Source organism: Myotis lucifugus, unplaced genomic scaffold (genome assembly GCF_000147115.1).
Source record: "Myotis lucifugus unplaced genomic scaffold, Myoluc2.0 scaffold_187, whole genome shotgun sequence".
NCBI classification, from domain to species: Eukaryota; Metazoa; Chordata; class Mammalia; order Chiroptera; family Vespertilionidae; genus Myotis; species Myotis lucifugus.
This window is the reverse complement of record NW_005871235.1, coordinates 1356496-1372145: the sequence shown is the minus strand read 5'-3', so window position 1 is coordinate 1372145 and position 15650 is coordinate 1356496. Positions and strand designations below refer to the sequence as shown.

Below are 15650 nucleotides of genomic sequence, written 5' to 3'. Positions count from 1 at the left end.
CATCTCAGGGAGGTTTCTGTCATCATTATTCAAATAGGTCCTCTAATCCTTGCTCCTCTTCTTGTCCTTCTGGCACCCCTATTATACTTATGTTATTTTGTTTCATGTTGTCCCAAAGCTCCCTTAGGCTCTCCTCCTGCTTTGTAATTTTTTTCTCCAATTGCTGTTTAGATTGGTCTTGTTTCTCTACCCTATCTTCTAACTCACTTATTCAGTCCTTCGCTTTTCCTAGTCTACTGTTAAAACCTTCCATGGTGTTTTTATTGTAGCTATATCACTTTTGATTTCCTCTTGATTCTTATATAGGTTGTTGATTTTCTCGTCCATCCAGTTTATGAACTGTATGACCATTACTCTGAATTCTTTTTCTGACATATTGCATGCCTATTTCATTTAGTTCCTTTTTTTGGTGATTCCTCCTTTTCTTTCCTTTGGGGATTGTTTATTTATCTCCCCATTTTTGCTATAATTAAAGGGTCCAGGCACTGAATTGCAGGGCCTGAGCCACAGCGGCGTGCTTGGTGGGAGCAATGCATACCCCAAGAGTCATGGGAGAGCTCAGGCACTGAGACGTGTAGCCACAATGGGCCAGCGAGAGTCAAAGTAGAGCTTGGGGGCTGGGGTGTGTGGCCATAGCTGGTCGATGCACTGAGAGGGGAGAGGTTGGGGGCTGGAGCCCACAGCCACAGAGCATTGGCATGAGGGGAACATCCTCTGGGACTCACAGGAGCCTGCAGCCAGGATGGCTGGAGTCTAGGTGTCCATGGGTCTGAAGTTGCGGTAGCAGGTCTTTGTTCAGAGTGGCTCTAGGGTCCAAGTTAGCATCTGAGACCAGCCTGGATGGTAGTAAGGCTGGGCTCCTAGTCATGGCAGCTCTGCCCTTCAAGATGGCATGGTTTCTGTGCCAGCATCAGCTGCCTGGGAGTGTTTGCAGTGGTAGCAGGGGCTCCTTGTCTAAGAGAGCCTGGTCTGCCAGCCTCCGAAAGTCCTGAAGGATCTAACTGTTCCTTACTCAAACACACACACACACACACACACACACACACCCCACATCCACACATTCCTCTTTCACTCCCTTACTCTCTCATAATCTCTTCCTCACTGCTGTCTTGCTGGCCACCATCTTGCTCTCTACTAGATAGTAGGTTTTGCAACTTTTGGAAATATGATATAACTGTTCTGTGTATGTGCAACTATGTTTAAATTGAGATCAGTCATTATCTTATACTAGAGGCCCGATGCACAAAATTCGTCCAAAGGGCTCTGCCCCTGCCACTGCCACAGCCACCTCTGTCTCAGCCCCCGCCACCACGGCTTTGTCTACAAGGTCATCTGGAAGGACGTCCGGTCTAATTAGCATATTATGCTTTTATTATTATAGATATTTTGTAAAAATACATTTTCAAATTTATCAATTTGAAATAATAATATCCTGAAATGTTTTTACTATTACACCTGAGAACACTGTGCCCAGCTCCTACTCTGATTCCTTGGAATCATCATTTATTCACTAAGAACACACAATAGCAAAGAAAGACTGTCATTAACAAGTATACCTTAATTTTAGTAATGTATCTGAAGCATTTGTTATATTATTTTGCACTAGATAAGGATATACTAGTGTGATAGTGGAAATGGAGAAAAATGTTGCTATGTGAACACAAATTCAAGGAGTCACAGTCATTGGATTAATTTCACCCTAAAAAAGTAATTATGGTCAATTCCCCAGTCACATGGTGAGCTCCTGAGAAATTTAATTCTCTTTTACAACAGCATGACCTTGTGCATGCAATTTTTTTAATCCTCACCTGAGGATATTTTTCCATTGGTTTTTAGAGAGAATGGAAGGGAGAGAGAGAAATAGCAAGGTGAGAGAGACACATCAATTAGTTGCCTTTGCACATGCCCCAACCAGGGCCAGGGATCAAGCCTGCAAGCGAAGTACACACCGTTGACCAGAATCTAACCTGGGACCCTTCAGTCCCCAGGCCAACACTGTTTCCACTAAGCCAAACCAGCGAGGGCTTTTACATTCATTTTTAATGCTTTCTATCCAACGATACAAAGATCCCATTCTTTCTTTATGACTAACCAGTAAAACCTTTCCTGTCATCTTCCCTAGCAATTATCTGTGTTTTTATAGTACTTCACACCTTCTCTATTGGAATATATTTACTGTAATGCTTATAGTTGATGTCCCTGACTTCTCTATGAGATTTTCCAAAGCACGTCCAAGCCTTATTTACTAGTACACTTGGATCTGAGTCCCAACTAAAGTCTGGCACACAGTCAATATGGTGAATGAATAAAAGAGGGTCATGGGCATGTTAGATTTATGTTGGTTACATTTTCATTGTAATTACAATTATGTCAATACTTAAGTTAATTAGGAAGAATTCCTTTGGAAAAGTGGAATAAAAATCTGTCTCAAAAGCATTACAAGGAAATTTGGCAAAGGCTTTTTATTTAGACTTTTACAAGAGGGGAAAGACCTATCACTATGGAGAGCTTGTTTTGCTGAGTGTACATTTCTCTCAACGTATAGTTATCTGTGGAAATTAATTTAATTAATATTTTTTTCTATGAAAACAAGAAGTTAAGAGAGTTTAAATGATCTCTTTTTCTTTTTCTTCACATATTTTATTGGTTTGATCATGAATTATTGGTTGCTGCTTTTACTGATGTTATTTTACATATAACAGTACACAACTAAGGAGAATTGATCTTCTAGCTTCTGGCAATTAGATACAGACTGACTAGATGTTGAAACAAAGACATAGTCAGTATAATATCTAGAAATAGACTGAAAATAATTTCAGGGTAATTCTACTATATATATATATATATATATATATATATATATATATATATATATATGTATATATATATATATATATCTGCCACAGCTTAGACTAGAGGGAAAAAATCAGAGAAAAATTGAGACAAGATCTGAATCAATAAAAAGAAATTCACATAGGAGCAAAGAAACTCTTTCAAATAAAAGTCTGGAGGACAAATCTGAGCTTAGCAACTCAGAGTCCTCAGAGGCCAATGACTAAGATAAGGAGGAAATAGTGCACATTAAAAGGTGATTCAGAAGAAGTTTCTGGAAACCATTTTCTATGTCAGTCTGTTTCATGCTTCAGTGCTTCAGGTCAATGACAAGGTTTTTGAAGATCACTCCCTCTATTAAGTGTGTGATACGTAGCTCGGCTGGCATGGCTCAGTGGTTGAAGGTAGATCTATGAACCAGGAGGTCAGTGTTTGATTCCCCATCAGGGCACATGCCCAGGTTGTGGGCTCTCTCCCCAGTGTGAGGCACGCAGGAGGCAGCCAATCAATTATTTTCTCTCATCATTGATGTTTCTATCTCTCTCTACCTCTCCCTTCCTCTCAGAAATCAATAAAAAAAATTTTTTAAAGTGTGTGATACTTAGAACCTGACATCTAATTATTGAATTACATGACTTCTCCATCATGTGCCAATAAAAGAGGAGGGCTTTAATATCATAAAAATACCATTAAATCCATAGACAGAATAGTCTTCCATTTTAAACCTAAAATAGTTAAATGTTTATCCTATATAATAAAATGCTAATGTGCAAATTGACCGAACAGTGGAATGGCCAGTCGCTATGATGCACACTGACCAACAGGGGGCAGACACGTGATGCAGAAGCTGCCTCCTGCTGGTCTGTGTGCTCCCACAGAGGGAGCACTGCTCAGCCAGAACCCTGTATGGTGGTGGGAGCCTCTCCCACCTCCACGGCAGCACTAAGGATGTCCAACTAACAGCTCCCGGACTGCAAAAGGACACAGGCCAGGCTGCGGGACCCCCATCCCCCCGAGTGCACAAATCTCATGCACCAGGCCTCTAGTATTTATATAATAGTAAAATTACTACAATTGTGGAAGTAAGTTCAATAGTATTTTTCAGTTTCATTAATTATGTACCCGAGCACATTCATTAAAAAAATCTCACCTAAAGAATATTTAAGAGGAACATTTCTAAATGGTTGTTGGAAGAACTTATTGAGAGGATGTGACTGACAGTTGACCTTCAAGCTGATTCCATGTGATCTGAGGCTTATTATCCCCTCTGTCCTTGTAATGTATGTTCCAAACACTATTCCCACAGTAGGAGACACTTTAAGGATTGAGAAGTGGCTTTGAGAGAGGAAGGTGTTATTGAGACTATCTTCTCTGTACTTGTGACTGAACCCTCTTAAGGCCTCTATATAAATTTTAAGATTCTGGTGGGTGGGTGTGGAGATCTAGTCTTCTTGTAGCTGCACAAGTTATAAAGATTCCCTGTTTATTAAACCTGACACCATGCCAATCTGGACTGGACTTCCCCTTTCTTTAGTCTTTTCTTGCCCCAGGGGCCAGTTTCAAATTTCATTGGGGGAACTCTGGAGATTGAGAACCATATAAAGGTAAATTGTATTTTCTTTAAAAAAAATGAAATGGAAGCATAACCATTTATTTAAATTAAGTCAAACATCTAAAGTTTAGTATATATATTAGGATTATGTATATATTCGAATATTTCTTGCTATTACATGTTATTTCTCATTTTCCCACTTTTCTCTAGATTTTTATGTAGTTGTGAACCTGGGTACCATGGATCTCTCTGTGCACTGGATATGAATGAATGTGAAATCAAACCTTGTCTAGATGGAGAAGATTGGGTTAACAGAACCTGTGCATACAACTGCCTCTGTGTTCCTGGTGATACAGGTAAGCCTCTCTCTGCCCTGCTTATATCAACCTATCACTATCTGTAAATAAATGAAAACCTTATACTATTCTCTAAAACCCGAAATAATCTGTCACATGCAAATAAGACAGAAAGGTCAAGGAAATCCTTGGTATGTTATAAATTAATAAAAATAAAAAATATGCTTTTAATCTACAATTTGCTAAAGACTAAGAAATATATGGATTATATTTCAAGGTGTTTTATATTTTTATGCTTTTTCGTATTGAAATTTTTCTGAAATATGTTTATATGATTATAATACAGAAAATAAATATAGGTGTATGAATAATCTAAGATAAATATTACTATTATAACTATTATAAAAATGTCATATAAAATATGTTTATTTCCTTTAAATCTACCTATATACTAAAAATTAACCAAGGAGCTTTTGTGAATTTGAAGTTCTAGCAGAAAAGTATGATTTGGAGTTAGCTATCCTAATATCAATTATTTCACCAAATAAATTCTATCCAAATATTGGGAGAAAAGTCACCAAGGAACTTTAAAAAAGGAGAAAAGCATTAATTAGCCCTCTACTCAGAAAACTATAGGACATTAAAGAAAGAAATTGAGGAAGACACAAATAAGAGGAAGCATACAACATGTTCACTAATTAAAATAATTAAATCATTTAAATGTTCATACTACCCAAAGCAATCTATAGATTCAATGCAATCCCTATTGAAATACCAATGGCACATTTCAAAGATCTAGAAAAAAATTCCAAAAATTTATATAGAACAAAAAAAAAGACCTAGAATAACCTCATCAAACTTGAGAAAGAAGAACAAAATTGGAGGAATCACAATACCAGATATCAAACTATATTGCAAGGCCACTGTAATCAAGACATCCTGGTACTGGCATAAGAGGCATATCGAACAATGGAACAGAACAGAGAGCCCAGAAATCAACCCATACCTCTATGGTCAATTAATATTTGACAAAGAAGGCAAGAGCATAGAATGGGGTAAAGATAGTCTATTCAATAAAGGGAACATTGGACGGATACAAGCAAAAAAATGAAACTAGACCACCAACTTATACCATACACAAGAATAAACTCAAAATGGATAAAAGACTTAAATGTAACTCATGAAACCATAAAAATTCTGGCAGAAGAAGTAGGCAGTAAAATCTCAGACATCTCTAGTGGCAATATTTTTGCCGAAATATCTCTTAGGGCAAGGGAAACAAAGGAAAAAGTAAACAAATGGGACTATAGTCCTCTAAATGTCTGCTGAGAAATTATACTTATGAAATATAAGGATGTATTGTTTTGATATACCAATATTAATCATGTGGACCCATCAAGAATGTGTTAAAATCTCAAATTATTAATGTATGAATTCTACATCACTGGGATCTTTTAGATTCCTTTTCAAAGGAAAAATAGGTATGTAAATCTAATATAAGATTGTTCACATGAGTAAAAAAACACTAAACAAATAGGAATGAGATTGGAAAACAAAAATGATAAAGAACTGGAAATATTTTTAGTGAATAAGTGATCAAAATGCAAGAGCAAGTTAAGTCACTTCAACAAAGAATATGCGGGTACCTTTTCTGTTGAATCCAGAGAGCTGCAGAGAAAGTTACCTTGGTAACAACTGTTACATGCACAAAAGTCTCAGCTTAAATTAAAAACCAAAAAAAAAAAAATCAAAAGCTAGTTTCTATAGATTTTCTTACATAAATATGAAGCATTACCTATTGGCTATGAAACAGTGTTCATTCTAAATTTCACATTGCCCTTCATCTTTCAAATTATTGAGATTTCTTTTTGGGACTTTAGGTATTCAACTAGCAATTGCATTCACCATGCTGTTGTTTTGCTGCTGCTACTGTTGCTCACAGTGTTAAAATAAGAAATGACACACTGAGCTCAATGTGACTGAGAAACACATTTTGTAAAATTACTTGATATAACACATTGTTCTGGTATTGTAAATGCATCTTAAAGTTTGAAGTATCAACGTGTTCTTTATTTTTTTTCACAACCCGTCTATTTTCCTTGCAAGCTACAGTGCTTAGCATTGTTTCAGAATTTATGATTGAGTTGCCAATTAGACAACCCAGTGGATAAGTCGAATGTACAGTTGGCTGTATGAGATAGTCTGCAGTGAAAACATAAATTTATGAGTCTTTAGATATACAATGGTAATACTGGATAAAATAAAAAAGGAGTAAATGGAGATAGAATGAAGGACCAAGGACTGAGCCCAGGGGTACTGCAATATGTAGGAGTACAGGGGAGAAAGAGATCAAGCAAAATAAACTGAAAAGAGCAATCAGTGTTACAGGAGGGAAAACAAAAGAATATATTCAGAAAGCCACATAGTTTCAAGTAGAGGGCTGATCAACAGTGTCAACTGTTATTTTTGATTAAGTAAAAGAAGGGATGTTAACCATTGGGGCTAGAAAAGCAAATGTCATTGATGACATTGTCAAGAAGAATATTTGGTAGAATGATGAGTGCAAAACAAAGTCTGAGGATGGTTTAAGAGACAGTATGAGAAATAAAATTGCTGAGTGAGATTATATACTATTTATTAAAGTAAGGTTTTATTTTTTTATGATGGACACAAGAAATGGACAGTAACTTGAGAAGAGAGTAAGATTAAAAATAAAAGTTTTGTGTTTTTTTAATTCATGTGCTTATTACTTTCTTTTAAGTTTATCTTTATTGTTGAAAGTATTCCAGATGTCCTCCTTTTCCCCCTGTTGGCCCCCTCCATTCCACTCCACAATCCCTGCCTGCACTATTGGCTGTGTACATGGGTTAGGCATATCTATACTAATAAAAGAGTAAAGCGTAATATGCTAATTAGACCGGATAGACTGAACGTCTCCCTGATGTCCTTTTGGACAAAGCCATGGTGGCAGGGGGCCAAGGCAGAGGTGGTTAGGGGTGATCAGGCAGGCAGGGGAGAGCAGTTAGGGGCAATCAGGCAGGTAGGCAGGCAGAGCAGTTAGGGGTGATCAGGCCAGCAGGGGAGAGCAGTTAGGGGTGATCAGGTTAGCAGGGGAGAGTGGTTAGGAGCAATCAGGCAGGCATGCAGAGTGGTTAGGGTCAATCAGGCAGGCAGGCAGGTGAGTGGTTAGGAGCCAACGGTCCCAGATTGCAAGAGGGATGTCCAACTGCCGGATTAGAGAGGGTAGAGGCTGGGCTGAGGCCCCCCCACCCCGTGCACAAATTTTGTGCACTGGGCCTCTAGTATGCATTTAAATTTCTTGGTTAATCTCTTCATGCCTTCCCTCCCCACTTCCCTCTGAGATTCCTCTGTTTGTTCCATGCTCCATGTCTCTGGATCTATTTTGTTCATCAGTTTATTTTGTTCATTATATTCCACATACAGGTGAGATCTTGTGATACCTGTGTTTCTCTGACTGGCTTATTTTGCTTAGCAAAATACTCTTCAGGTCCCACTATGCTAATTCACATGCTTATTAAATGACTCTGACTACTGTGTATGGAATGGACTCGAGAGTTTCAATAATAGAAGCAGAGAAACAATGATTACACTTTTCCTTTACTTCTTAATCATGATTCTATAAAACATTTAGATACAAAACATACTGTACTAACAGTGACAGTAGAAAATATCTAATTGGCCTGAATAGAGTACATGTCCCCTTGCTATTATACTCCCCTCAGATATGAGCATTTTTTGTTATTTCATTAGTTCTCATATGTGAGGTACTCTTACAGGCCTAACCACATTATATTAAAAGAACACTCTGTATCCCTTTTCCCACCTATTTTTGAAGGGTCCTTCATAGCAATTATCTCTATGTAATTATTATATCAATTATGTATTTACTAGAGGCCCATTGCACAAAGAGATTCATGCAATAGGCCTTCCTTCCCCTGGCTGCCAGCACTGGTTTTCCTCTGGCACCCAGGACCCAGGCCTTTGCTCCAGCCACAGCGGAGAAGCCAAGCCTCTTCAGGCTTCAGTCTTCCCTACGTGCCTGCATATGCAAATTAACCGCCATCATTGGTTTAATTTGCATACTCATCCTGATTGGCTGGTGGGCATAGTGGAGTGACAACATTTGCATGTTTCTCTTTTATTAGTGTAGATTTGTATCCTACTAGAATCAGACATCTTTCAGGAGAGGGTATTTTCTGTCTTTTGTTTGCTTCTGTATCTCAATGTCTACAAAAGTGCCTAGGACATTATAAGCATTCGTGTGTGTGTGTGTGTGTGTGTGTGTGTGTGTGTGTGTGTTTTAATAAGAAAACATTTCACTTTTTAGGTGATTTGATTTCTTAGTAATATTTGATTATAACTTTTTACATGTTAATGTACATAACTTCTTGATGATTATAGATCTTCATTAAGTGTTTTATTTTTTTCTCATAATAACATTAAAATTTTTTTTACTGTCAGTACCAATAGGAAATAAAGTTCTTACATTCATCATGTTGATTAATTGATACAGTGGCAAATCATTCAGAAGTTTTTACTGCCTATATGCTGAAAATCATAATCCTGCAAATCTGGTTCTTGCTGAATTAAAGGCATATATATGCAAACAAATTACACCAATTCTAAATTCAGGAGCATTATAATTTAATTTTATGTTACAAAATGATAAAATTCTATGCAATAAATTAAAAGTGACCTAAAATTAATAGCTTTTATATTACTCATTAACCCATAATAAATCTTTTTAAAGGGATACTAATAGCAAATTAAGCATAGTGGCCTTATCATTGTTGATTCTTTACATAATATATAACAATCTTGAAGCAGTTTATATCCTGCAAAATAAGATGCTAAAAATGATTGAGATGATGTACTGCCTATTAAAAGCCTACCAATTATCAGATATTTATAGGTCATTATCCACTTATATTTAGTTTTCTAGGGCAGTGCTATTTATGTCATAAATGTGTCCATCTGATATTTTACAGAGTAATTGGACCCATGGAAATTCTATAGATACAAGTAAAATATATTTTTATCCTAACCTTAAGAAAGAATTTATTATACAAGCAAATTACTAATCAGAATGATGCTCACCCTGGCTGGTGTTGCTCAGCAGTGAGAATGTCAGCCAAGGGACTGGAGGGTCACAGGTTGGATTCCTGGTCAAGGGCAATTACCTTGGTTGAAGGTTTGATCCCAGCCCAAGTCTGGGTGCATGCAGGAGGCATCCAATGTGTCTCTCTCACATTGATCTCTCTCTTCTCTTTCTTCCTCTTCCCCTTCCCCATCTCTTCCACTCTCTATTAAAAGCAATGGGAAAATATCCTCTGGTGAGAACAAAAAAGAATGATCTTTAAGACCAGTGAGTACCAAAAATACTAGTTACAAGACAATTCAGATTGAAGGGCACTGTGGTAGCTTTGATTCCTCATCATTCAGTCTTCCTTCTACCCAGGTTCTTACCAGGTGTAAGCCCCCAAAAGACAAACATGAGTCAAATTATCAGGTTTGTTCATGAAGACACAACAACTTCCAAAGTACAGAGCTTCCTGGTGAAACCAGTTTGAAGACAATACCTATAACCTGTGTCCCCAAGTGAGAACATTAACAATACTAACCATCTCCCCACGAGAAACAGAAGTTTGGGTACAAACTGAAGGAAGAGTTGGCTGTGAAAAGCAGAATCAAAGTAAGATTTACTCATCTGGTTTATTGTAGCATTTGGGGTCAACTGAATTGTGAAAACCAGAAAGCATGGGTATATTTCTGAAAGCAGGCCTTGGTACTTCCTGGGGTAAACATAGCAAATCCTTCTGGTGCTCAGGTCCCATCCTCTTTGCCAGCCTCTGATTTCCACTGCATTTCAGTGAGAAGTGGGGAGTGATCACCTCAGAATGACAGTTTTCTAAGTCAAGTGCTTGCAGAGACTCTGCTCTATCTCCAGGTTCTTGTTCTACGCCATGGAGCCGGTTTAGCTCACAGGCATGCACAGCTCACACTATAGGAAGCCAGTGCCCTGGAGGCCCCCTTCAAACACTGGGAGATGGAAGGGAGTTTATAAATATTCCAATCACCTTCTCCTCTGGTAGAGAATCCTGGTCATATATTATTTACTTCTTAAAAGGTCATTGTGCAATCAGTGGGAATGCATAGAACAGTGATCTTAATAAGTCTTCTTCTACTAACTTTTAATCATGCTCATGCTCTGGGTTCACCTCCCCCATTCCTTTCTTACTTTCTGAGATCACCTCCTGAGTAAATTGGGTAATCGTAACTGGTTCTGATTTTAGTAGAATGCAAACTAAAACAGTGGGCTTATGACACTGGAGTAGAAATCCAATGAAGGGGCCCAAAGCCCAAGCATGGAGCATCTTTTCTACTTTGGGAAGCAAGGAAATTCTTGCCATCAGTATGTGAGACATTGCTATTTGAAGAACAGAGTTTCCCTTAATTGGCTAGAAAGGGAAGGAAAGAGAACCCGATGTATTTATACCAGTTCTGCTCCTTACGGTAAGTGAATCTGAACTTACTTCACCTATGGAAACTGGCGAACAAGGCCATAAGCCCACAGCCATTTAAAATGAAATGTGCTGTGTATAAGAGAGACAATATTTTTACTGTTGAGACTTAAGAATTCTCCTACTCTTTAAATGACTGAGAATGAAATCTGAAGAAAGTAAATGGTTTTCATTTTTAAAATCGTGCCTTTCCACACTGTCTATTTAACTGAAATGTGAGGTGGTTCTGCATAAGATAGCCAGAATTAAAGAAACATTGAAGGCCTTTTAAAATCAAAGTATTGGAGCACTACCAGAACAGTTAATTCTATCTTTTAATCAGAGAAAGAAATAGAAATATAACTCATTAGAAAGCAAAGCTCTTTGGAGACATTTGTGATTTAAAATCTTGACCCCAATAACTCCAATGCACAGAGTAGAAAAATGTGCCTCCTATGTTTTGAAAAGATTTTTCCCCTCTGGTGCTTTAATGGATAATCGATCTCATTGCTCTATTCTAGTTCCTGTTCTCCCTCTCTGACATTCTTTTACCTTGTTTTCTTGTCTTGAGTCTCTTTTTCTCAAAGTCTTTTTCATAACAGTTATCAGCATTATCTGACCAAAACACAGATCTAATTATGTATAGCAACTTTATCAAGTCACATTTTAGCAGGTGTGACTGCGATCTTTAGGTGCCAGCAATTCTTCCAGATCCCTCACCAAGCTCTCACAAGGTCCCAACTTGTATAGGTGCTGGGAAAGGTTCAGAGAACAGCTGAGACTCCCTGACTTCATGCTGTTTATGTTCTGGTGAGACCCTGGGTGAACCCAGCTGCCCTACATTTACTCACACAGTCTAATCTTGACAATGCTGGGACCTTGAATTTCAATTGAGACTTAATAGCAGGCAAGGATTAAGGAAAGATAAGATATGACTTTCATCTCTAAACACAGGCCAGCCAAGTAAAGGGTGTCCCAAAATTCACGCAAGAAGTAATTTTGATAGAAAACACAGGTTTATAATGAAAAATTGTAAATTTTTTATTGATTCATAAAGTATACAGTAGAGGGTTATGTATGGAATAGCATATCGGGTAAATGGCCTCCACGGCTTTGCTGGAACATACGCACTCTTTTGTTATTGCCTGAGCAGCCGCATTTTCCAAGAAGAATGGTCCGATGATGCCTCCAGCCCAAAATCCGCACCAAACAGTGACACGTTGTGGATACATTTGTTTCTCAACAATCACTTGTGGATTTTATGAACCCCAAATGTGACAATTTTGTCGATTAACCAAGCCATCAAGATGAAAATGAGCCTCATCGAAATTCAGCCACATTTATGCAAAACGGTCATGGAAAATTTCAACAAAAGAGTGCGTATGTGCCAGCAAAGCTGTGGAGGCCATTTACCCAATATGCTATTCCATACATAACCCTATACTGTATACTTTATGAATCAATAAAAATTTACAATTTTTAATTATAAACCTATATTTTCTATCAAAATTACTTCTTGCGTAAATTTTGGGACACCCTTTACTTCTCCCCAGAGGCCAAGGACCCATAAGGGATATTCTCTTCCTTCATCTCTACCACCTCCTGCATAGGTTATGCTCAGAGCCTTTGTGCTACATCCCATATCCTAAACTAGACATCCCCAGTCAGCCAGGTCTCCTTCTGTCTTCAGATGTGGGTTTTGGCTGTTTAGACCATGGCTTTCCAGCATTTTATTATTATGCACCTTACTAAATGTGACCCACAGATTAAATCTAGTTCTGTTTGACTGGGGAGTATGGTTTATATAGATGAGATGATGTTATAAAATTAGAGCAGGTCATGGTAGTCTTCATTTTAGGTTCTTATGAAAACTTAGAATACCTGGGAATACCAGGAATTTATTTTTATTTTGGAAGCAATAGGCTGGCTCTGAGAAGTGGCTGCTTACTTGAGATGGGACATACACTCTCCATTTTACCTGAGTTGTCAACTCGTTATTCGTGCTATTTACCTGACAACTATAAGCCCTTCTTGCCACCACCAAATTTTCAGAAAACCATAAAAGCAAGATTCCTCATCCTCAATACCTTCCCTCCCTTCTGTTGCTGTCCAATCCAGAATTCTCCCTGTTCCCGAATGAAAACTTTTCCATTCGTCTGTCAGTCTACAGCTAATTTTATTGGCAAATAAAGCATCACTTATCTTTTGTGCCCTCTATCATCACTTGACTTGCTTAATGTTTACAAGCATAATGAAAAGATTCGTTTTGTCTTTAAATGGTTGGGATTTAAATTTCCTAAGGAACATTTATATTTGGGAAAATGTTTACACTCAAAATAACTCAACTTCCTCGGGAGGAATAAGACAAAGTGAAGATATATCTGCAACATTTATTCAGAGATCTTGAGATCTTGATTAGCTTTTTGGAATTGTGTCGGTGTTCTCTTTCAGAACAAATCTTGGCTCTGAGAGAGTGGGTGTAGTTATACATTGATCAGTTCACAACAGTTCTCTTACCTTTTGCTCTTCCTATAGAGAGAGAGTGGAGGAGAGAGACATATTTTTATTTTCCATAAAGTATTTTTATTTTGTTTAAGGAGTTATATAAACATAGTATTTCACAGATCACATTATCTGTTTTTTAAAAAAAGACTTTTTATTTATATGAATAAGGAGGTAGCAAACAAACAGTTCACGTTTAATTTAATTGTATGTGCTTTTCCCATTAGTAAGTAATTTGTAATATGCATATATGTTTCAAGTAAGTAATACCAAATCATCCCAGTGAAGACAAGAAAAAAAATGCAGTTTTATATAAGTACAGAGATTTTTATTAATGTATGCATTAATGAATTTCCAGAGTTCAAAACAATACTTGACACATTAGAGGGGCTCAATAAGTATTTAAGAAACAAATAAAACATCAGAAAACTTAACAATGATAATTTTTTAAAAACATAAAAAATATTACTCAACTAAGATAAAAGTGATATTACCTACATATTTTTAAATAACAACCATTCAAAGGTACTGAAATATGCCTTTTTACATGTAATATGGGTATTGGCACAGTTTATGGCAGGGGTCCTCAAACTTTTTAAACAGGGGGCCAGTTCACTGTCCCTCAGACTGTTGGAGGGCCGGACTATAGTTTAAAAAAAGACTATGAACAAATTCCTATGCACACTGCACATATCTTATTTTGAAGTAAAAAAACAAAACGGGAAAAAATACAATATTTGTATTTGCATGTGGCCCGCGGGCCGTAATTCGAGGACCCCTGGTTTATGGTATTAGTGCTTTTTCTAAAATAATCACAGAATTCTAATTACCACAGGGTTCTATTTTAAAAAATGAAGTAAAAATTAATGATGCTTTCAGTGAAGCTTGTCTAATGATGTCAGTTGTCTAATAAAAGTACATTGTATGACAAATGTTAATTGGGGAGAAAAGACCAGGAAATATACACAAATAATTACAAACCACTTAGTCTAAATGCATGTTTTTAAAAGTAGAATCTAAGTTCATATGATTTCCTAACATGGACTAAGAATTTTCTGGAAACTCAAAGGAATTTGAAGTGTCACTGAGATAGAAATGTCAGAGATGAAAACAGCTCACTTTAGTAAGTGAATATTTGACTCCATGCTATAATCATGCAAATTGCCCCCCAGAAACAGCTTCTGCCTGCAAAAATAACAAAACCCAGTGAAGGATACAAGCATTTATAGAGAACTATATAGAGCATTGTAAAGGGAAGGGAGGAAAAGCCTTTAGATTTCATTGATAATCTAAAATTTGTCTTGGTTCAAAGCTGGACAGAAAATTTGGTACAAGTGTTGTGAGCCCACCTGACTGCTGTTATTGCTGATTCAGTACAACAGACTGAAGAATTTTGATGGAAATTTATATATAATCTCTTTGACTTAAATCAGACAGGTACATAGTAAGCAACCATATTTAAGGTTAACATATAAAAAATGTTTGAGCATATACTCTTCTTTATAAATTTACTTATGGTGTGTCAGGTGATTTTAGACAATACTTTTACTACTGTCAATAACTATGCATGGGAGACATGATTAAATTCAATTTTTGCAGAAAAAAATAGGCTATTTTGATAAGTAAAATTTTACCAATGATCCCCAATAAACCTCACCTTAGTATAATCTCTTCCCCTTCTAATATGAGTGAAATCTGTGAATATGATGAGATATCACTTCCATGATTATATTAAACTAGAGGCCCGGAGCACAAACATTTGTGCACTCGGGGGGAAGGGGGGGTCCCTCAGCCCGGCCTGTGCCCTCTCGCAGTCTGGGACCCCTCGGGAGATAACGACCTGCTGGCTTAGGCCTGCTCCCGGGTGGCAGAGGGCAGGCCCAATCCCTAGGTGCAGCCCCTGATCGGCTCAGAGCAGGGCTGATTGGGAGTTTGGCGCTGCCCCGT

At 37.4% G+C, this 15650-nt stretch overlaps 1 protein-coding gene across 1 annotated transcript in view; it reads left to right on the top strand.

The window, feature by feature from the left end:
- Nucleotides 1-15650, top strand: part of EYS (eyes shut homolog (Drosophila)) — a 1189235-nt gene that overhangs the window by 397496 nt on the left and 776089 nt on the right. Inside the window, 1 exon segment of the mRNA XM_006096829.1 lies at nt 4595-4744. Within this exon segment, the coding sequence (XP_006096891.1) occupies nt 4595-4744 (150 nt within the window).